Source organism: Esox lucius, chromosome 7 (assembly GCF_011004845.1).
Source record: "Esox lucius isolate fEsoLuc1 chromosome 7, fEsoLuc1.pri, whole genome shotgun sequence".
NCBI lineage: Eukaryota > Metazoa > Chordata > Actinopteri > Esociformes > Esocidae > Esox > Esox lucius.
The window spans coordinates 11,302,022-11,325,791 of record NC_047575.1 but is presented as its reverse complement, the minus strand read 5'-3'; the positions used below and the strand labels follow the sequence as shown (position 1 = coordinate 11,325,791).

General features: G+C 41.2%; 1 protein-coding gene across 2 annotated transcripts; it reads left to right on the top strand.

Annotated features, from left to right (window-relative positions):
- The first annotated feature begins 6,166 nt into the window (after window positions 1–6,166).
- Window positions 6,167–23,736, top strand: LOC105027701 (adhesion G-protein coupled receptor G2). 2 transcript variants are annotated; one of them, XM_034293397.1, is made up of 31 exons: window positions 6,167–6,423; window positions 7,753–7,836; window positions 9,082–9,165; window positions 10,164–10,238; window positions 11,080–11,153; window positions 11,266–11,394; window positions 11,513–11,550; window positions 14,001–14,134; window positions 14,221–14,344; window positions 14,434–14,513; window positions 14,666–14,710; window positions 14,796–14,863; window positions 15,088–15,137; window positions 15,272–15,311; window positions 15,433–15,467; window positions 15,596–15,723; window positions 15,838–15,958; window positions 16,053–16,522; window positions 16,651–16,876; window positions 16,975–17,128; window positions 17,232–17,396; window positions 17,493–17,615; window positions 19,954–19,999; window positions 20,083–20,186; window positions 20,294–20,418; window positions 20,509–20,780; window positions 20,867–20,969; window positions 21,305–21,588; window positions 22,258–22,359; window positions 22,533–22,691; window positions 23,586–23,736. In XM_034293397.1, exons 1-31 carry the CDS (start codon window positions 6,360–6,362, stop codon window positions 23,693–23,695), a joined length of 3,816 nt encoding a protein of 1,271 aa, XP_034149288.1. In that variant the 5' UTR covers window positions 6,167–6,359; the 3' UTR covers window positions 23,696–23,736. The 2 variants fall into 2 exon arrangements, with proteins under 2 accessions (XP_034149288.1, XP_034149289.1); XM_034293398.1 differs by lacking the exon at window positions 10,164–10,238 and having other exon boundaries at window positions 6,168–6,423.
- Window positions 23,737–23,770: the final 34 nt, after the last annotated feature.

The following is a 23,770-nucleotide window of genomic DNA, read 5'->3' as shown; positions in this document are numbered from 1 at the left end:
ATCAGAGACCTGCTTGGAGCAGCACACACAATGACATCAACTGACATGAAACAATGACTGTAGGAATGATGCTGGTTGAACTTTTCAAATAGTCTTCTCTGACGTAACGACAGCCCACATACGTTCAACCTACCCAGACAGCCTCCTTTGATGTAAAAATAACCCCCATTCATTTTCCTTTTGAAAGTCTGTCTTTGACGCTGGAAAATAGAAACACACCTGTCCAGTTGCCTCCACACAATCAAAACACACTGAGAGCTACGGGCCGCACCTCAACCCTCAGGCTCCAGACTAAACAAGTCCTCTCTAGACATTACCCTGACCTCTAAACACATCCAGCCTTCTCACCCTGACCTCTAAACACATCCAGCCTTCTTAACCTTGACCTAATCATGCCTCCATTGTCCTTGAAAAGTCAGAAACTACAGAAATCCTAATCTTGTTAGGGCCTTAAGCCCTATGTACATAGAAATTAACAATTATTTTGTTCAAAAGGCTACAGGAGCTCATAGGCTGGAAAAGTTGGAGAGACTGTAAGGCCTTAATTCACTCAACAGCAATCATGGAACCATACACTGAGCAGTTATAACCTGAAAACATTCACTAAGCAGTTATAACCTGAAAACATTCACCAAGCAGTTATAACCTGAAAACATTCGCCAAGCAGTTATAATCTGAAAACATTCGCTGAGTAGTTATAACCTGAAAACATTTACTCCCTTTATAATCTAGAAAGAAATATAAGTAAAAACCAAAAAATTATGGAATACATATTTATAAAGTAAATTCAATTATAAATAAAATAGGTATCAAGCTTTCTTTTCTCTTGAAAGTGTGGATGCCTGTGTCTTAAAAGAATGTTTTTCTGGGGGCGTGTCCCAAATGCCACCTGCGGCGAGAAAATCACAGAAATGTAATGTTGATTCAACAACCGCAGTTAGGAAACACAGGCTTTCGTGTTTGTTGTGTTTTTCGTAAGGACCACTGGCGACATTAAATCAGACTGAGGGGACAGTCAATCATAACCGATATTTTTTAATTACTCTCTCAAGGGCATCAGTACCTAAATCTGGATTGTTGCATTGCTGGTGAGCAACTCATGTTTTATGGAGATGAGGACAACCCAGACAAGACTCCGTCTGTGCAGTGTAATGGCATGCACTGTATCCGAAAGCACACATTTATCAGGTAAAATCTATCTCCGCTGTTTATGAGCAACACGAGCCCACCTACTGAACTGTGATGGACTGTCATGACTGTCACTGTGGGCTGGGGTGAAGCTTTTATTCTTCTAGAATTGTTTTCCTACACAGGTTGTTATATATATATATATATCAAAATGGTATCGGGTCGAAGAAGACATAATTTCATTACAGCGTTGTTATGTTGTGATTTAACGTTTTTACTAAGATTGCAGAACTACATCCTCCAAAGATAAGTTGACATACTAGCTATTTAACATAAAATTGCAGAACAAATGCTGTGAGAGCAGAGGAAGACATAATCAGGAACTGATATAATCTTCACAAACAATAAACTATTGCCATTATAAACAGCTCTGAAAAAGATTAAGAGACCACTGCACTTTCTTTCCTTTCCAAAAGAGTTGGAAAGGATGCTTTTGAGTAAAGAATAGAAGTGTTAAAATTAAGAGATCACTGCAATTTGAATGCTTCTGTTCCTCCCTCAAAACTTTTTTGGAAATGAAAGAAAAAGGTGCAGTGGTCTCTTAATTTTTTCCAACGCTGTATATATGTGTGTTTATGTGTGAGAGATGTGTTTGTGTATATGTGTTCTCATCTATTTTACAAAAAATCGAGACAGGTTATGGATCAATGTGATAGTGCTCATTTGTTCGGGTGAATCGGAACAGTAATGTGTTTGCTAAAAGTTGTTAAAATGTTATCTTAAAGCTAAATTCCCCTGCTATGTCAAATATGAGTTTCTTACTGACAAAAAGAAACATCTATCATCATAGGTATTTTAAACACCATTTTTTAAAAATAAATAGTTTCTGTATAACAGCCTTTTATGAAAATTTATTAGAATTGATTCATGAGTCATTATCATTGATCCAGTGAAATCTTGTTTTGCAGAAAGATGACCAGAGCTTCAAATAACACACACATGTTGACTTGGAAACATCCAAGCCTGTTCCGGATATCCTTCTTGGTCCTTGTTCTTCAAGCTGCCATAGGTGAGGTCTTACACAAGCAAAGCCTAGATGAGAAATCCAACTATGGAGAATTATTAACTGAAGGGAAAGATCTGAAAACAAAGAGAGAAACAGTTTAGCTGTCAGAGCTGTCTAAAGAGGGATCCAAGAGAACCTATTCTATTAGGTGTGTAATCATCAACAATACGCACAATACCTCATTCATTCTTATTATAGATAACCTGTTGGTCTAGTTTGAGTTTCACCTCAACACAAATTCCATGCATGTGACATGTCTCAAAGATTGAGTTAGTCAATTCACACTGACAGGATGAAGAAAATAAAAGGAGAAAGGGGAAGAAATAGAATTGAGAAAACACTAGGTTTTATTGTAGTGAGTTTGAGGCTAAGGGTAGTGGGAACCAACATCCAGTAAACTGCTAGCGATTGCATTTTACTCATTACCCCTGCAGGTGTTTGTCAACTGAACTTTCTGTTCATTGTGAGACTGTCTGTTGGCCTTTGTGTTCCTAGTAAAAGCCTATGATTTATTGTTTTCATTAATTAATGCTGATGGATATTTACATCTCTGTTTCTGTTCACAGGACATTCACTTGCTCTAAACGTTTCTATACTTCCTTTAAAAAGTAATTTTTCCTTAGCCCAACCCACGTCACTAACTATCACACGCCCTTCATCCACTGTCCCACATACTTCATCATCTTCCACACCTAACAGAACTGCCACACCACCAATATTAAGTACATCTATCCCACCTTCTATAACAAATACAACCACCGCAATTTCTTCAACAACAATAGCTACACCAAATATTACCAGATTAACTACAACAACTGTGCCCTCTACATCAAATACAACCATTGCAATTTCTTCAACAACAATGACTACACCAACCACCGCCATGTCAGTCACAACGAACACATCTACTGCTACATCAGACATGTCAACTCGTAACACAACTTGGCCGTCTCCAATCACGTCACCTGCCACTCTGTCAGCTACACCATTCACAGCCACGGTGACCATCACATTCGTTTCTGCGCCCAACTCCCCGAACGCGTCAATGGCGATGGAGCCCCTGTCTCAAGCAGCAGCACCAAATGCGACCACAGCCCAACCCCCCACAACCCTTCTGACCCCTGACCCGTTACCACCGCAAACTGCCTCCTCTAACATGACCAGGGGACCGGTGACACCAACCGTGCCCTCTCCATCCACGACCTCAATGCTTAATTCCACCTACCCATTCCTCCTGTCCACCACAGCCTGTAAGTAAGATCCGCCAAACTACAGCATGTGAATATCTTAACATTCAATGACACGCACTGAGCAGTATGAATTCAACAAGCTTATGGACTCTTGGCTCTCTGTTTCAGTGACTTCTGGAAAGTCACCGAGAACCTCCACGTTCTTGCCAGTAGCAGTCACCTCTGACGTGGCTACAGGTACGTGTCCGTTACGCTTCCTTTTCCCCCTCTCCACAGTCAACCAGGCTTGTAGCCTGTAGATGGGGTAAAAGCTCAATGTAACACTGGGAATAGAAGAAGTACGCTGTCTCAGAGGGTGAACACAGAAAATAACCTAAATAAAGGCTTATTATGCCAGGGTGCAATTGGAGATTTTCACAGTTTTCTCCACCACCTCTTTGACATTGTCTTGGCAGAGTTCCATTAACCAATTTACAGCATTGACTGTTGTTATGTTGTCTGATTTTGACTCTCTGTTTCTGTCCTCAGGAAATTCATCTGCTCAAAATGTTTCATCTTCACCTTTACTCTCTACAGTGACATCTGAAAACACCACATCTCCTGCATCCTCCACATCCTTGGCAACAACAGTCACCTCTAACGTCACTACAGGTGAGTCTCAGTAATAGTGGATGGGTGTAACACAATGTGTAACCACAGGATTAATGGAAGAGGGTGTCTTAATCCTGGGGCTTGTGTTGAGCTAAGTGTTGCATTGGTTTTCCTCATGGTTATGTGTTCAGTTTGTCTCACTGAAAAACAGCAGCCTGGTTCCACATGACCTACTGACATCGACCCTAATCAGAGAGCGTAAAGCAGTCCTCGAGTTAACACGCACATACACTCACATGACAAAATGCACCTGGGGATGTGAAGATGTATACGGTATATTGGAGTATCCTGTGCTGTCCTGACGGAGGAGGTCAGGAAGGTAGGGGTGATGTCCTGAAACAGCAGGGGTCTGGAACAAACACACACTGGAGCCAGCAGCCCAGACATCTGAACCACCCAAAGCCACAATTACTGCATTTCTGAAATTCCCTTTTGACTTTTAATTGATGCAATCATGCAGTGAATTTGCAATTGTAATTACAGTGAATATAACATTTAGAGCATAAAAATTTGTATGCTAGTATAAATTAATTAGCATAGGCAAGACATATGAAAATATGTAACACGCTTGCCTTTTTTCTATACATTCAATCCCCTTTCTTTGCATTTGCTGTCCATCCATCTGCACATGTTCAATGACATGGAGCCCTAACTTAGACTGTAGAATGCATGCTTGCAAATAAAACACAAGTATTACTCACAAATACTGGAACTTAGTTAATCAATTCCTCTTCTAATACACATTTAGTAGTAATTGATTAATTTAAACAAAATCAAGGAATTGACTGAAAGTTAAGGGGATTGATTAAAAGTTGTGGGAAAATAATAAAAAAATGTAGGGAATGGTTTTAAAAGTTGAGGGAACAAATTAGCAGAGAGGTTGTGCTAAAATAGCTGTAAGCCAGAAACATTGGCCCAGACTGCTGGACCATCCCAGGCCACACAAAACATAGAACTCCGCCAAATACCAGACAAGAATATACAAGTACAAAGACATGACAGCCTACTTAATGATATTATAACATAAAGAATACAGATAATCCTGTTTGATTCATTCAATTCTGCCATTTGATTCAGTGTGGAGCAAAAGGCTTGTTTGATTACTAGTTGTAACAGGGAGAAAACCCCAGCATAGAATCCAAACAAAAGTGTCCCTTCCCTGAGCAGCGTCCAATAATGATACTGTTACAATCTATTGCTTACTGAGCAGAAACAGCAAGGAGACAATGGAGGTGACTCTATATTGTTAATCTTTGGAGGTATACATGAAATGAAGAGGATCCCGCAGAACCTTCTTATCATGTACCTTTTTTAATGTGCCTCTGGTGGTATTGCGCTACTGTAGGTGTTGGACTTGTTTGAGAAATTAACAGGGTTTTCTTGGACCTTGTTGTCATGTACAAGTGTCCTTAACAAGTCTCTGACTGTTTGTTGACTTAATTCACACCTAAATAGTGGTTTCACCTTAATGGTCCTTGTGGATTTTTTTAAAAACATTTATAAATGGAAATAAATAAACATATTTCTCTTCAAATGTTGGTGTACCTGAACATTACATATACTTGAAGGATTGCAAAAGTAGAAATTTCAGATATCTATTTTTATATATACATTTCTTTGTGTATATTCAATTCTGGGGCATTTTGTGCTTTGTTTACAGAGGATAGAAGTGGTGACATTTTGGGAGAGTGTGTAATAAAATAGCAGCAGGCCGGAATTGGAACCAAAGTCAGAGTGACAAAATGCAGCCGAGGCCCTAGCCCAGACTGTTGGAACACCACCGGCCACAATTACTGCATTTCTGAAATGTTTCATTCCCACTTTACCCTCCTAATAGCTGTATAACTGGACGATTCACTCTATACCTCTGGCAAAATGGGTAAAACAGCAGAAAATGTCATTTGGAGAAAAAAATAAGTTCTCCACTGTTTCTGTCTTCAGGATTTGCACGAGATTTATCATCTTCACCCCCTACAGTGACCTCTGGAAGCGCCACATCACAGGGATCCTTTGCATCTTTCCTCTCAACAGTCCCCTCTAATGTAACGACAGGCAAGTGTCAGTACCAGTGGATGGGTGTGACTCGATGAGTAATGTTCATTACATACAAGTCTGCCATTTTGATTTCATGTCCAAATAAAGAAACAGGTTTGTTTAGAAACTGAGAGAACGAGAAACTCCCTGCTGGTGAAGCAGAGCAAACCCTCACCTCCTTTCCCTCCCTGTACTGTAGCTGCAAAAACTGTTTGACTGTAAACAGTTTTCTCTCCACCTCACGGCATAATGAGTAGAATTACATCAGTCTTAATTTAAAACTGATAAATATGTCTTTGCTATATGGCCAAATGCTTAGAATTGCAGTAATATCCTTCATTTTCACCCCATCAGGTTCGACAGTGATCTTTGAAAACACCACTTCTCCTGGATCCTCCACATCCTTGGCAACAACAGTCACCTCTAACGTCACTACAGGTGAGTCTCAGTAATAGTGGATGGGTGTAACACAATGTGTAACCACAGGATTAATGGAAGATAATATCTTGATACTGGGGCATGTGTTGAGATAAGTGTTGCATTAGTTTACCTCATGGTTATGTGTTCGGTTTTCTTTAATGAAAGATAGCCGCCTGGTTTGAAACCCTTTTAGACACTGACAAATGCAGCGGCTACTTTTTCTGTGCTTCCCCACAAAATATAGAACTCTGCAAAATACCAGACAAGAATATACAGGTACAAAGACATGACAGCCTACTTAATGATATTATAACATAAAGAATACAGATAATCCTGTTTGATTCATTCAATTCTGCCATTTGATTCAGTGTGGAGCAAAAGGCTTGTTTGATTACTAGTTGTAACAGGGAGAAAACCCCAGCATAGAATCCAAACAAATGTTCCTTCCCTGAGCAGCGTTCAATAATGATACTGTTACAATCTATTACTTACTGAGCAGAAACAGCAAGGAGACAATGGAGGTGACTGTATATTGTTAATCTTTGGAGGTATACATGAAATGAAGAGGATCCCGCAGAACCTTCTTATCATGTACCTTTTTTAATGTGCCTCTGGTGGTATTGCGCTACTGCAGGTGTTGGACCTGTTTGAGAAATTAACAGGGTTTTCTTGGACCTTGTTGTCATATACAAGTGTCCTTAACAAGTCTCTGACTGTTTGTTGACTTAATTCACACCTAAATAGTGGTTTCACCTTAATGGTCCTAGTATAAAGAAAAATAAACTTTCATAAACATAAATAAATAAACGTATTTCTCTGTGTTCATACTTGAACATTACATACACTTGGAGGATTGCAGAAGTAAAAATAGCAGATACATTTTTGTTGAGTATATATATATATTTGTATATATACATTGATGTGTATACATTTTTTTGGGGCATTTTGTGCTTTCTTTACTGAGAGAAACTGGTGAAAATATAGGAGAGGTTCTGCTAAAATAGCAGTAGGCCAGAATTTAAATCAACCCACAGCGACATACGTTCAGCTGAGGCACTAGAGCACCCCAGGCCACCCCAGGCCACAATTACCGCATTTCTGAAATGTACCGTTCACACGTTCCCCTCCGGGTAGTTGCAAAATCTGTCAATGTTTTCTTTCCACCCCATAGCAAAATGATTAGAATTGCAGCAAACTCAGTTTAAACTCAATAGTTTTGTATTTACTGAATTGCAGTAATATCCTTCATTTTCACCCCATCAGGTTCGACAGTGATCTTTGAAAACACCACTTCTCCTGGATCCTCCACATCCTTGGCAACAACAGTCACCTCTAACGTCACTACAGGTGAGTCTCAGTAATAGTGGATGGGTGTAACACAATGTGTAACCACAGGATTAATGGAAGATAATATCTTGATACTGGGGCTTGTGTTGAGATAAGTGTTGCATTAGTTTACCTCATGGTTATGTGTTCGGTTTTCTTTAATGAAAGATAGCCGCCTGGTTTGAAACCCTTTTAGACACTGACAAATGCAGCGGCTACTTTTTCTGTGCTTCCCCACAAAATATAGAACTCTGCAAAATACCAGACAAGAATATACAGGTACAAAGACATGACAGCCTACTTAATGATATTATAACATAAAGAATACAGATAATCCTGTTTGATTCATTCAATTCTGCCATTTGATTCAGTGTGGAGCAAAAGGCTTGTTTGATTACTAGATGTAACAGGGAGAAAACCCCAGCATAGAATCCAAACAAATGTTCCTTCCCTGAGCAGCGTTCAATAATGATACTGTTACAATCTATTACTTACTGAGCAGAAACAGCAAGGAGACAATGGAGGTGACTGTATATTGTTAATCTTTGGAGGTATACATGAAATGAAGAGGATCCCGCAGAACCTTCTTATCATGTACCTTTTTTAATGTGCCTCTGGTGGTATTGCGCTACTGCAGGTGTTGGACCTGTTTGAGAAATTAACAGGGTTTTCTTGGACCTTGTTGTCATATACAAGTGTCCTTAACAAGTCTCTGACTGTTTGATGACTTAATTCACACCTAAATAGTGGTTTCACCGTAATGGTCCTAGTATAAAGAAAAATAAACTTTCATAAACATAAATAAATAAACGTATTTCTCTGTGTTCATACTTGAACATTACATACACTTGGAGGATTGCAGAAGTAAAGATAGCAGATACATTTTTGTTGAGTATATATATATATTTGTATATATACATTGATGTGTATACATTTTTTTGGGGCATTTTGTGCTTTCTTTACTGAGAGAAACTGGTGAAAATATAGGAGAGGTTCTGCTAAAATAGCAGTAGGCCAGAATTTAAATCAACCCACAGCGACATACGTTCAGCTGAGGCACTAGAGCACCCCAGGCCACCCCAGGCCACAATTACCGCATTTCTGAAATGTACCGTTCACACGTTCCCCTCCGGGTAGTTGCAAAATCTGTCAATGTTTTCTTTCCACCCCATAGCAAAATGATTAGAATTGCAGCAAACTCAGTTTAAACTCAATAGTTTTGTATTTACTGAATTGCAGTAATATCCTTCATTTTCACCCCATCAGGTTCGACAGTGATCTTTGAAAACACCACTTCTCCTGGATCCTCCACATCCTTGGCAACAACAGTCACCTCTAACGTCACTACAGGTGAGTCTCAGTAATAGTGGATGGGTGTAACACAATGTGTAACCACAGGATTAATGGAAGAGGGTGTCTAAATCCTGGGGCTTGTGTTGAGCTAAGTGTTGCATTGGTTTTCCTCATGGTTATGTGTTTGGTTTTCTTTACTGAAAGACAGCAGCCTGGTTCCACATGATCTGCTGACATCGACCCTAATCAGAGAGCGTAAAACAGCCCTCGAGTTAACAAGCACAGGGAATTTCCTTTGTTTGTTGGGGTGGGGAGAGTGCAGGTGGGAAGGACTGTGAGGTGGGGAGAGTGCAGGTGGGAAGGACTGTTAGGTGGGGAGAGTGCAGGTGGGAAGGACTGTGAGGTGGGGAATGTGCAGCTTGGAAGGACTGTGAGGTGGGGAGTGTGCAGCTTGGAAGGACTGTGAGGTGTTGACGACAGTCACACATGGTTCCCTGTCAGTCGATATGACACTATGGGGGGCTCTTATGGCCACCACATGTGAGCACATTCTAAATGTACGCCTCTCAAGGCCAATTACGGCTCAAGCCCATCGAAAGCCCTGCCTTCCATGTAATCACGGCCCTCAATCCACGGACGGGAGGTTGGAACCTATGGGCCCAACCATTGGGTAAAGGGATGCCCCCAACCAATGTCCTTTCTGCTCTTAGGTAGGTGTAGTGTTTGTCTCTCAGTTATAGCTGCCCTCATCCTCACTTTGTTTCCTTGTAACATCGAGTTTCTCCACCGCTTGGCAATATGAATGGAACAGCTATTTTATTTAAACTTAATTTAAAAACATTTTCTCTAAGCCCAATGGGAACAGGGATAGAACTGCAAGAAATTAACAGTTAAAACATTTTTTTCTCCCTCTCCACCTTCAAGAGGACCCAGTTGTTGCTTATTGTCTAAGGTTGCTGTAAGGTTGCGTGCGGACGGCTGTTGACATCTGTTTCTGTCCTCAGGATATTCATTTGCTCAAAATGTTTCATCTTCACCTCCTTCACTCTCTACAGTGACATCTGAAAATACCACTTCTCCTGGATCTGCCACATCTTTGGCAACAACAGTCACCTCTAACGTCACTACAGGTGAGTCTCAGTCTTTTATTTTGGGTGCCATACAGTTTAAATTCCGGTGCAGGAGATAATACTTTTGAGATAGGACACTGTACATAACTCCAATACATAACTTCAGTACATAACTTCAGTACATAACTTCAGTACATAACTTCAGTGCTTAATTCCAGTACATAACTTCAGTACATAACTTCAGTGCTTAACTCCAGTACATAACTTCAGTACATAACTTCAGTGCTTAACTCCAGTACATAACTTCAGTACATTACTTCATTGCTTAACTCCAGTACATAACTTCAGCACTTGGCTCCAGAGAGCTCCAGCCCAAGTCGAGCATTTTCAGGATGGGTGTGACTCAATGAGTAATCACAGGATTTGTGTAAGACGTTTTAATAGTTTTTTGTGGCACTAAGTATTGCATTGGTTTTTCTGATGGTTATGTGTTGTGTTTGTCTGATGTTATCACATTGTTATTTATTTGTGTCATGGTAACTGTGTTAGGGTTATCTCATGGTTATTTATTTGTATCATGATAAAGTGTTGAGGCTATATCATGGTTAAATGTTTACTGATCCTCAATCATCTCCTTTCTGTTACAAAAAAGGTCAATGCAACTACTCTGTGTTCTGTGCCAATCAATGTAAATTTACTGAATAATTATTATGATACTTAATTTTACATTTAACTACTGTCTATTCAAATGTTATATTTATCTAAACAAAGTTGTGTTTTTATATTCTTCACCTTTGTTAGGCATTTCAAAATTCATTTTTTGTTAGAAGTATTTAACATAGATAAAGTTTAAACTGTTCAACGTGTATTTGAAACATGTAACTATGTTTATGTCTTCCAGATGTGTACTACTGGATGGTCCTGACTGTGAATGTGAATGGAGACCTGAAGAATGAATCAGACATTGATGACTGGGTAGGCCCCAGGGCCGGGACACTGATGGATGTGTGGGGGATAGGTTCGAAGACCTTCATTTGTTTAGTATTGACCTACACCAAATGTGAAGGCATCATTGTTCCTTTTTCAGCTCTCTGGTCTATTTGAAACTTACTTGGACACCTGCAGTCCTGTACTATCAAATGGCACGATGTTGACAGACACACTGCAAACCTCCTCAGTCAGTTCGACATATCTGGCTGCTTCCAGCCAGTTTCAGGTAAGACTAGACCTCTCCAGACAAACCTGCCATGTGCAAGTAGATACTGTACATTTAATAGGGTCCATTTAATTTCTCTTTGAAAGTCTGTGTTTAATGAAAACATATGTTTCTACAGGGCCTGGAAGCGACATGCGCCAATAAAACAGATATCAGGTTAGTTACTATAGCAATTTCAATACTATAGTACAAAGTCCATTGTCCCTCTCCACAACATAGCTAACGTCCCCCTATTATCAGCCATTTCTTGTGGTTGGAGAACTAAATCACTGGAAAACAACACGTTTTGAAATTAAATATCCCCTTTCAGCTAGCTTACCACCATTTTTACCGGACTGCGTAAGCAAAGCCGGCCAAGAAGAGTGAATGTCTCTTACTGAGTGAGTGAGTAGCTAGCTGCCCCTTGTTAAATAGCGTAGTGGTTAGAGACGTGGACTACCAAGCAAGAGGTCCTGTGTTTGAGGCTTGTCACCATCAAAAATTACGCATTAAGATTTGTTCAGGATAGATAAAAACTTTGCTAGCTACAAAATTCAGTAGCTATATTATACTAATCCTAAAATAAAACTTTTTATGTTTATATTGCAACTATTTCGCTTGACGAAAAAGTCAGTTATCGACACCTATATTGATAGTTATTGCATTAATGTCATTCACGAAGGAAAGAAAAACCAACGTTGTTGTGCCATGAAATTAAATAGCTTTGGCAGTGTAATCATCAGTCTCGCCTGGTGGTTAAAGACATTGCCTATCATGTGGAAGACCCGGATTCGAATCCAGTGAAGATAACAATGATCACTCCTGTTTTGAAGTATGCATGCGTTTTGGGGTAATATAGGCTAGATCACCACCATTTGGGCAGTAAAACAGTAGTTTTCCACGGTTCTCGTCTTTTCACTTGACGAAAATGTCAGTCATTGTCACCTATATTAATAGTTAATGTACCGATGTCATTCACCAATGAAAGAAAAACTAAAGTTCTTATGCCATGAAATGAAATAGTTTTGGCAGTGTAATCATCAGTCTCGCTAGCAATTGTTTAATTATTATGAATATTCCACTTAGTAAGTTAGATACTAGTAAACCTATAACTGGCTAATAAGTTGTTAAAACGGCCAGTGGCAAAAGCCATATAGTTCATAGATGATATTTGTGGTGGAAGTAAACTTTATAAGAAATGTTAGTCAGTTTAACACAATACTTAATGGTGTCTAATGAAACATTCAAACTTGGTATTTTAATGTGACAAAATGATCTAATGTCAAGACACTATACCGACACTTGGCAAATGTACAGCTTGGTGGTATAGTGGTTAAAGACATTGCCTCTCATGTGGATGACCCAGGTTTGAATCTTGAGGGGGCAATAACATTAATTGCTTCTAATTGTGGGCTAGCTGAAAACCCTTTTTGGTTTATAGAGATGTATGGAGGTTAAATCCTTCTTTCTGAGATTTTAAAAATGTCATTTATGGAAATTGTTTTAGACAAGTTGCAAATCGTGAAATTTGAAATTTGCGCGACAGACCAGACATCCTCACGTATTATCAAAGTGATCAGTCTCTTTTTTCTTCTTCACCAGAAGGCATGAAATGTAGCAAAAACTTTCTAGTAAACACTTAAGAGAAGACTGTGGTCAGTCATTTGTAACACAAATAAAATATATCAATGGAACTATTGGTTGCATTCCCCATAGACTCCCACTGAATACCCATTGACTGCCATTCATTCCACACTGACCTCCATGCATTCCCCTTTGAAATCCATGTGTTTACCATAGACTCCCACTGAATCACCATTGACTTCCATTCATTCCACATTGACCTCCATTCATTCCCCTTTGAAATCCATGTGTTTACCATAGACTCCCATTGAATCACTATTGCCCCCCATTCATTCTGCATAGACTTGCATTCATTCCCCATAGACTTCCATTCATTTTCTATGGAGCCCCACGCATTTGTTGATTATAGTGCCACCATCAGGCACTATAATTAAACTTTGTGGAGGCCTTTCTGCCACGGGCTTGAACCCATATACCAAGAAAAAATTAAAAATGGCAGAAAATCCAAGATGGCAGACTTTTTGGGTTCTTGAGGCAAATTCTTTCCTTAGGTGAAGAGGGACATGTGGACCGAATTTCAGACCTCTAGGTCATATGGGGTGGAAATGGCAGTGGAGCTTTTGGAGCAACTTAGATTGCTTATTATTGCGCCACCTAGTGTTCAATTGGACCCATAGTCTAATAGATGAATTATCCAAAAATAGGAATAATAATAATACTAACAAAGATTATAGGGCTCCTGAGCCCCTTCGGGGCAAGGACCCCTAATAAAACTTTATTGAACAAAATAGTAAGATGGCCGATAATAGGGGTTGTATTTTTTTTTCACATCGCTAACCAACTAGCTGAAAATAATAATATTTCCACTGAAATTTCATAAATGATAATTAATGATGTGCTAGTTAACATTTGTATGTCTCTAATAATCGCTAAACATTGACATCTTCATCAAATTATTACTCTGTACAATAATATATACTTCCAAACTGTTGTTGGTTAGGATAATAGGCGATTCTATGCTAATTTGACCCCCTTCCCTCCAGGAGTACTCAATGCAACATGCTGCTGAAGCTAAGGAACCCCATGTTACCCTGTTGTTTCCAGCGGGCCCTGATGTTGGGGGCGCAGAACAGCTCCATACAAGCCCAAATTGTGGGAAATAGAGTGGAGAGAGTGGGTATGTAACGCTGAATGGAACTCTAAAAATGCATTATGGAAATGTACTGAATGTCTTAATCTGAGCCCCTCGTCTGTTCAATGTAGGTGCGGGTCTGTGTGATAGCCAACTTCCACCGATTAATGGTTTGGCGAATTGTGACCCCTTCCTCAACAGCACCTTTTCTCCTCCAAACATGTGTAACTCCAAGGGACCCGTGAACATCTCGTGGTAAGATGGACATCGCCATGGAAAAGTCTGCTCTGATTTCTATGTTTTTGTGGTACAAACCAATCTCCTTATATGACCCATTTTTACAGTGGACAGGATGTGTCTGTTTCTGTACCTCTTGGGAACCAAACCCAAATGAACTGTAGCAATTCCACTGAAACCCTTGTCGGTAAAAAAACTTTTTTTTTTTTCACTTTAATGTTGATGTTTTGACATTTACGCTGGCTATCAAATACATTTGCCATTCCAACATTCAGGGTTTTTATAAAACATGTTGGGTTTGTTTTATTGATGAATAGCCTACCTATTCCTGCTTTTCAGCGAATACCACAATGTGCAACTGCTCTTCTTATTGTACCAGTACAGGTAAGTACAGATTGAATAAGATCTGATCATTTCACTGATACTGTGATGGATCCATTACAGTGTTCTCCCCCCTCCCTTGTTTCAGATACTTACTATACATTTGGCATACAGATCACAGATCCCACTATAAACATTTCATACATCTACTATCTGGTGAGTAACTTTGTCAACTTCCCGTGGTGTGTGTGCATGTGTGTGGTGTGTGTGTGGTGTGTGTGTGTGCCTGTCGAAAACGCATTTGTCTGTGTGTTTTGTCTGTCTGAGTGTTCACTTGAATGGGTCAAAAATTGTCTAAACTTTTGACCGTATATGTGTGTTTAAAACCTAAGATACCTGCCAGTCTGTATTGATAACTCTTCATTTTTTTCTTTCCCCAGATGAATGTGCTACAAAACACTCTTCTGTGCAACAACAGTTCAGAGAACGGGTGTGTTCTAATTTCTATATCAGTTTTCAGTGTTTTCCCCTCTGCCCATACCCATTTTAATGAGTTCATTCAAAAGGACCATGCCTCACTACACTACATGTTGGATATTATCCTGACATAGTTCTCTGTTACAGTCCTTCTTGTTTGCTGCCTAACATATCGACTATAAATCAGGTAATTTATATGGAGATACTCCAACCCAACAACATTTTCTCATTGTCTTTTTGCTCTAAAAAGAAAAATATATCCGGGTGATATCATTTAAAACTGCATGTCCTGTGTTGTTTCCATATAGGATACTAATGTGCAATGTATTGGCGAAATGACTAAGTAAGTTCCATTGCAGGCTAAAACTGTTACTGAAAAAAACTAAACAAAACATTACTGACAGCAGGCCTTAACTGTTGTGATGATGTCGATACTGAGTAACAACTAGAGCATGACTGTTTTCTCTTTAGTCTCCAAAGTTGCAGGATTATTGTACGCTTGAACATGTACTTCCCTGTATGTGAAGTAAATACTGCCTTGATGGCAGTCTTCAGTACTGAGCAGAATATTGGCTACAATGGACAGGTGACGCAAGCTGGTATGTGAACCTAAAATAGAAAGTGGAGAGCATCTGCAAAGAGATTCGTATACTACACCGTGTGTTATACCGTGTGTATGACTGACCGCGTTTGTGTTCCTGTATCTGCTACAGGGATTTGTGGTTCGCCAGGACCAAATGGAGATTTATTGGATTCAGCGTTTATCTACCTGAATTTTTCCATTACTCCCCTTCAGTTCTGTGGGTTTGAAGAGAGCTTCTACATAACTGGGTGGTCAGTCAAATCTCTCATTCACAGCGAAACCGTGTTACACATGTCTTAGCTAAATAAAGCACTGTGAATTAACCATGTACGTTTCTCTTTTTAGCAACCAAGGAACAAATATATGTGTCCTCCTAAATGAGGTGTGCGTCCCCAATGTTAATACGTCACCCAGCCCGATAACAAACATCACATTACCGGCGAACACAACCATGCTGTCTCCTCCACCTTACACCACTTTACAACCCAACACCACCTCTACTGCCTTGAATACTACCACATCGCAACCCAACACCACCTCTACTGCCTTGAATACTACCACATCGCAACCCAACACCAACTCTACTGCCTTGAATACTACCACATCGCAACCCAACACCACCTCTACTGCCTTGAATACTACCACATCGCAACCCAACACCAACTCTACTGCCTTGAATACTACCACATCGCAACCCAACGCCATCAGCCAGGGTAACACCACTGCAAACACCTCGGCCCCCATCGTCCCACCAGCAAATGCCACGGCAGCCCCTTCAGACAGCACCTCGCCGCCTGTGATAATGACCACCCCAGGTAACCACCGGGACCCTAGCCCGTTTTGGTCTTCCGAACTGTTTACATTTATTTCCAGTCAACATTTAGGTCCACTGTCAACACTTCCCTCTAAAAACATCACCTGTTAAGGATTTCTTTCCCCACAGCCTCCAGCACCACAGCTGGCAGTAATGAACAGCAGGCGAACAACTTGCTGGATCTGACAAAAGATGTGTCCGCGCTGAATACCTCCCAGGTAAATCAGCTGGTGTCCCAGCTGGAGGCCCTGCTGGCTGGGCCCAACGTCAGCCTGGCCCTGGGAAACACCTCACTGAATATTGTCAGCAACCTGCTAGGTGCCTCTCCTGATGTCTTGGCCTCCTCCTCCACACAGTGAGCTGCCTGGAATTAAACAATATAAGATTGTTACATTGCTCTGCCTGACACCACTGCTTTCATAAATCCAGAGTGACAGCACCTTTCTCTACCAGGATCATTGGGATTGTTGACACTGTGGGCCTGAAACTGGTCGTCCAGCAGGAGGTTTCGATTTTAACAAAGTCGGTCGCTCTTGCTGTCAAAACAGTGGACGGGAGTAATTTCCAGCAAACGTCTTTCTCCATCCCAGACCCCAACAGTGTGCAGGTATAACCAAAACCTTCCAGTGAAGACAGAAACTCAAATACTGTACCCACAAGATAAATGTTGACCCTTTCCTCTATAATGTTGAGTAATGTACCCCCTGTAGATCCGTGATGTCGTCAGAGCCAGGAGGAGTATGACAGAGGCGTCTTCCCTCCCTCAGGGCTCCGTCACGTTCCCCTCCACTCTCACAGCAAACCTCTCTCCTGAGCAGCAGCTACAGGCCTCCCGACTCCAGTTCAACTTCTACCAGAAGAGCACTGTCTTCCAGGTACCCAGAATCATCCCAAATACTCTGAAAGGAAACCAGGCCTGGAAAACGACTGTAGTATTGTAATGGTGAAACTCTTTCCAAACTGTCACTTAGGACCCCGCCCTAGGATCCAGCAGACTGAATAGTGGAATACTGGGGGCCAGTGTGGCCAACCTGTCCATTCAGTCGCTGCGTGATGATGTGGTCATCACCCTGAGAAACACAGAGCCAATTCCAGTGAGTAAGACAAACACATGCTGTATATATATACAGTATCTCATAAAAGTGAGTACACCCCTCACATATTTGATTATATCTTTTCATGTGACAACACTTTGCTACAATGACACTTTGCTACAATGTAAATTAGTGAGTGTACAGCTTGTATAACAGTGTACATTTGCTGTCCCCTCAAAATAACACAACACACAGCCATTCATTTCTAAACTGCTGGCAACAAAAGGGAGTACACTCCTAAGTGAAATTGTCCAAATTGGGTCCAAAGTGTCAATATTTTGTGTGGTCACCATTATTTTCCAGCACTGCCTTAACCCTTTTGGGCATGGAGTTCACCAGAGCTTCACAGGTTACCACTGGAGTCCTCTTCCACTCCTCCATGACGACATCACGGAGCTGGTAGATGTTAGAGACCTTGCGCTCCTCCACCTTCTGTTTAAGGAAGCCCCGCAGAATAGGGTTTAGGTCTGGAGACATGCTTGGCCAGTCCATCACCTTTACCCTCAGCTTCTTTAGCAAGGCAGTGGTCGTCTTGGAGGTGTGTTTAGGGTCATTATCATGTTGGAATACTGCCCTGCGGTCCAGCATCTGAAGGGAGGAGATCATGCTCTGCTTCAGTATGTCACAGTACATGTTGGCATTCATGGTTCCCTCAATGATATGTAGCTCCCCAGTGCCGGCAGCACTCATGCATCCCCAGACCATGACTCTCCCACCACCATGCTTGACTGTAGGTAAGACACACTTGTTTTTGTACTCCTCACCTGGTTGCCGCCACACATGTTTGACACCATCTGAACCAAATAAGTTTATCTTGGTCTCATCAGACCACAGGACATGGTTCCAGTAATCCATGTCCTTAGTCTGCTTGTCTTCAGCAAACTGTTTGCAGGCTTTCTTGTGCATCATCTTTAGAAGAGGCTTCCTTCTGGGATGACAGCCATGGAGACCAATTTGATGCAGTGTGCGGCGTATGGTCTGAGCACTGACAGACTGACCGCCAACCCCTTCAACCTCTGCAGCAATGCTGGCAGCACTCACACGTCAATTTCCCAAAGAAAACCTCTGGATATGATGCTGAGCACGTGCACTCAGCTTCTTTGGTCGACCATGGCGAGGCCTGTTCTGAGTGGAACCGGTCCTGTTAAACCGCTGTATGGTCTTGGCCATCATGCTTCAGCTCAGTTTCAGGGTCTTGGCAATCTTCTTATAGCCTAGGCCATCTTTATGTAGAGCAACAGTTCTTTTTTTCAGATCCTCTGCCATGAAGTGTCATGTTGAACTTCCAGTGACCAGTATGAGGGAGTGTGAGAGCAATAACACCAAATGTCACACACCTGCTCCCCATTCACACCTGAGACCTTGTAACACTAACAGGTCACATGACACCGGGTAAATGGCTAATTGGGCCCAATTTGGACATTTTCACTTAGGGGTGTACTTTTGTTGCCAGTGGTTTAGACATTAATGGCTGTGTGTTGAATTATTTTGAGGGGACAGCAAATTTACACTGTTATACAATTTGTACACTCACTACTTTACATTGTGGCAAAGTGTAATTTCTTCACTGTTGTCACATGAAAAGATATAATCAAATATTTGCAAAAATGTAAGGGGTCTACCTGGCCTTCACTTTTGTGAGAAGAAATTAAGAGACCACTGCACCTTTATCTTTCCTTTCCAACAGAGTCGAAAACGATGTTTTTGAGTGAGGAACAGAAGGGTTAAAATTAAGAGACCACTGCAAATGGAATGCTTCTGTTCCTCACACAGAACTTTCCTTTTCAACTTTTTTGGAAAGGAAAGAAAAAGGTGCAGTGGTCTCTTAATTTTTTTCCAGAGCTGTATTTTAGTGAAGACCTTATAACTAAGGTTGAGTTTAAAAATACTTCTATACCTGGAGTTTGCCGGGCAAATGAGGATTATGTGGTTAGAAGTAAAATGAGTAGAACTGACAAATCATTGACTTGAATTGACACACTTCAATTCTTTCTATTTATAAGCATTTAATCCAGATTGAAAAACAACATGCAGAATGTGACATTTTGAGTATTTCTAGATGAATTCCAGATCTTAAGCACAAAAAATATGTACCAAATTGAATTGGCACCATATAATATAACTGGTAGATTGCAAGAAACATTTATATATAGACAGGGGATGATATTATACAAAAACATAGCACTGGACATTGTATACAAAAACAGGGACACATTTTGGCAAATAAGCTTAAAATCAGTGGCATAAATTATACAAACGCTGTGGAAGTCAGTTTAGTCAACTTGTTTTCACAATAGATCCATGACACCCTTTCCTTTTTTATCGTTTCTCCACACAGGCAAACTTTGTGGTTTCATGTGCATTCTGGGACTTTAGCGTAAATGGTAAGTATACTGCTTGTGTCTCCTAAAATGAAGCAAACAATCTCAATAACAGTCACTAGAACTGTAAAAATGTCTCCTGGTAGGTGGCTCTGGAGGCTGGAACCGAAACGGCTGCTCTGTCCAGAACAGCACAGACAACGAGACTGTCTGTGCCTGCAACCATCTCACCAGCTTTGGTGTACTACTAGTGAGTCCTTTCTGAGACAGGCTTTAATGGGATCTCTCCCCAGTCGGTGGGAACAGGTTTTTAGAAAGATTTATTGTGCACAACGTCTTTGGTCGTTCTTCTGGCAGGACCTCTCCAGAACGGGCATAACCAGCCCTCTCCAGGACACAATCCTCACCTACATCACATACATCGGCTGTGGAGTGTCTGCCATCTTCCTGTCCGTCACTCTGCTCACCTACCTGGCCTTCGGGTGAGTCTGAACCCCCCTGTCTACCCGGAGACCTAAACACAGAGACGTGTGAAGGAGGTCTGATCGGCGTGTTTCTCTGTGTTCCTTTAGAAAACTGCGTAAGGACATACCTTCTAAGATCCTGATCCAGCTTTGTCTGGCCCTGTTGTTCCTGAACCTGGTGTTCCTCCTGGACTCCTGGCTGGCCCTCTACCCCAACGCCAAGGGGCTGTGCATCTCCACTGCCTGGTTCCTCCACTACTTCCTACTGGCGTCCTTCACCTGGATGGGCTTGGAGGCAGTTCACATGTACATAGCCCTGGTCAAGGTCTTCAACACGTACATATCCAACCACATGCTCAAGTTTTCTCTCGTCGGCTGGGGTAGGTGACAAATTCTTCATTTGTTTTCGTTAGGGTTAAATCAGCCACCGGGTTTAAATTAATGTAACTGTCATCTTTCATTATAGGCGTGCCACTTCTTGTGGTCATCATCGTTATTGCTATTGATAAGGACAATTACGGCCTTGTTGGCTACGCAAAGTACTCGGATGGCACCCCTTCAGATGACTTGTGAGTACCATGTATTCGAAACCCTGTTTTGACTCCTTGTGACTGGTCGAGCACCAGCAAGAGGATCACTGACCTGATCTTTGACTCTCCTGAGCCCGTGGCAAGTTGTCGCTATGAAACAATGTCGTAACTACAAATTGAAAGAACTTAGGAGAAATAACTTTCGATTTATGAAATATAAAAATTTAGAGTCTGAAGTAATCAGCTGAAGTGAGTACATTATAAAGATCGTGCTGAAATATATGCACAATGTATAAGTGGCGGAACAGGATAGCTCACCAATCCAAGTGTGGTCCCTTATCCTAACACAGCTCTTTTCTCTTCCTCCCTGACAGCTGCTGGCTGAAGAACGACATTGCCTTCTATGTAGCCGTGGTGGCCTACTTCTGTGTTATCTTCCTGTTTAACCTCATCATGTTTGTGGTAGTGATGGTTCAGCTGTGTCGGATAAAGCGGCAGAACCCCCACAACACGAGGCACCGTAATGGGGTCCAGGACCTCCGCAGTGTGATTGGGCTCACCCTCCTCCTGGGACTGAGCTGGGGCTTTGCCTTCTTTGCCTGGGGACCTGTCAACCTGGCCTTTATGTACCTATTCGCCATCTTCAACTCTTTTCAAGGTGAGATTCAGAACTCCGACATGTACCTTCACATTCTGAGAGGATAGCTTGTGGGGTTTCGCAGAGAGGTGTGTGTCCAGGTGATACTTAAAAGACACAGCATGTGATGCCAACACCTTCTTATAAATATCTCTGTGTACATTCAAGCTACGTACTTCGTGGCCATGTTTCAAAGTGGGTACTTGTGTTCTCCCGTTATTTCATGGTTGAACTTTCCAAGAGGACCTCAGAGACCCAATTGTCTTGTATGGGACAGGAAAGTGCATCATGAGCACAGCGGTTTAATTGGCATGAAAAAAATCCCTAGTTTATCTTGTACCCCAAAGACATACTGAAAAGCTACACCGGCGAGAAGACAATGTTTGTGCCTAGCAACATAAAAACAGTACTGTAGCTCGTGAATTGTGTTTTTTGAACTTCTAATCAGCAATATAGAGAAGGGAGAAGGATGAACTGACCGATCAGCAATTTACTCACATAAATACTTTTTTATGACTGGTGTACTACCAAATCATCCTGTTGTTGGGAAACAAAAAAGCTGCTTTTTAATATATTCATTTTTTGGGAGGAAAACTGTATTTCCCATATATTAAGTAAATAATTAACCCATATATTTCACAGAGATCTGGAAACGCTGGACTTTAACTTGGAGCTTGTTTTCTTTTGCAGGGTTCTTTATTTTTGTGTTCCACTGTGCTGTGAAGGAGAACGTGAGGAGACAGTGGAGGACTTATCTCTGCTGTGGTAGACTGAGGCTGGCTGAGAATTCAGGTAAGACCTGTTGTCCTAAAACTTGGATGAGGCAGAGACCTGGGATCTTGGAGTTAACCTTTGAAATCACAGGGGACATGAGCAGAACCTTCTATGTAAAACTAAATTGTGATATTTCATGTAATTTAAATTATGTTTAAGGATTTTCATTTATTCTTCTTTTCTCATCCCAGAGTGGAGCCGAACTGCAACACAAAAGACAGAAAAGAAGTCTGTTTCAGCAAACACTAGAGTCATTTCTCTCAGCTCAGATAACTCCTCTAGATCCAACAATTCCTTCAACTCTTCCATCTTGGCCAGTGACCCCCAAGAAAGGCCTGCTGGAGGAATAGGTATGTACTGGTGTTTACAAACACCTAATATATCTGGGTCAGACCAACAGTGGAGAAATCCTTTAATGTACATGCTGATCTATATTTTGGCCTTGATAAAAGTGGAAGCATGACATCCTAATAAAATAAGGGGAGCAGGGGATGGCTTCCTCTTCATCTCAATAAAGGCCTTTATAACCTCTCAACTTGCTGTTGCCATGTTTTGAGATGATTTCTACCTTGTGTCATTTGCCGCTAGCCATACGGTTTGAGCTCTGGCCAAAGCTAGATGACCCCACTTTGTTAATCTTTATACTGATGTGCACCACATCTGGTGTGTGTTTGCATGTGTCATTATCAGTCAAAGTGTGTGTTTGCATGTGTCACGATCAGCCAAAATGTGTGTTTATGTGTGTCATTATCTATGTGTTTGTATGTGTCATCAGTCCAAGTGTGTTTATATGTGTCATTATCAGTAAAGTTTGTCTTTGTATGTGTCATTTTCAGTCAAAGTGTGTAGGTGGTGCACTTTCCAGCAGGATTTATACAGCTTAACTCATCCAATCAAATAGTGACTGCATCTAGTGACTCTGCACCAACTGTTGCTGGCCAGCTGGCTCTGATGCCACTACTCATGTGTGATGCTGTTCCCCTTATCTGATTTTCCTTATGACCATGGCCTTTCATGCTGCCAGATGTCAGAAAGAATGTCATACTGTACATTTATTAAACAGTGAATCACCAGAATCATTTGGCCCTTAAAAATTAGATGCTGGAAGCCTATCAACCGTAACCAGCTGTCTTCATTCATGGTCCATTTTATTCATGAGTTTACCTCAGAAATACTTCTAATAATAATCTGGATGCCGATATCTTTAGGGATGTAAGATGTAACTCCAGTGTGTTCCATTGCAGGTAGTCCATTTCATGACAGGACTATCACTGCCTTAGAAGAGCCCAGTTCAGACGTGGTCTTCAACGAGATCAACAACCAGTTCAGAACTCAGAGATACAGAACTCCCTGACCCTGGACCCAGGCCTTCAGCAAGTCTAGTTGGAGACTGGACCTATGTGACAGTGTTTCGTATTCTTTTTTATTT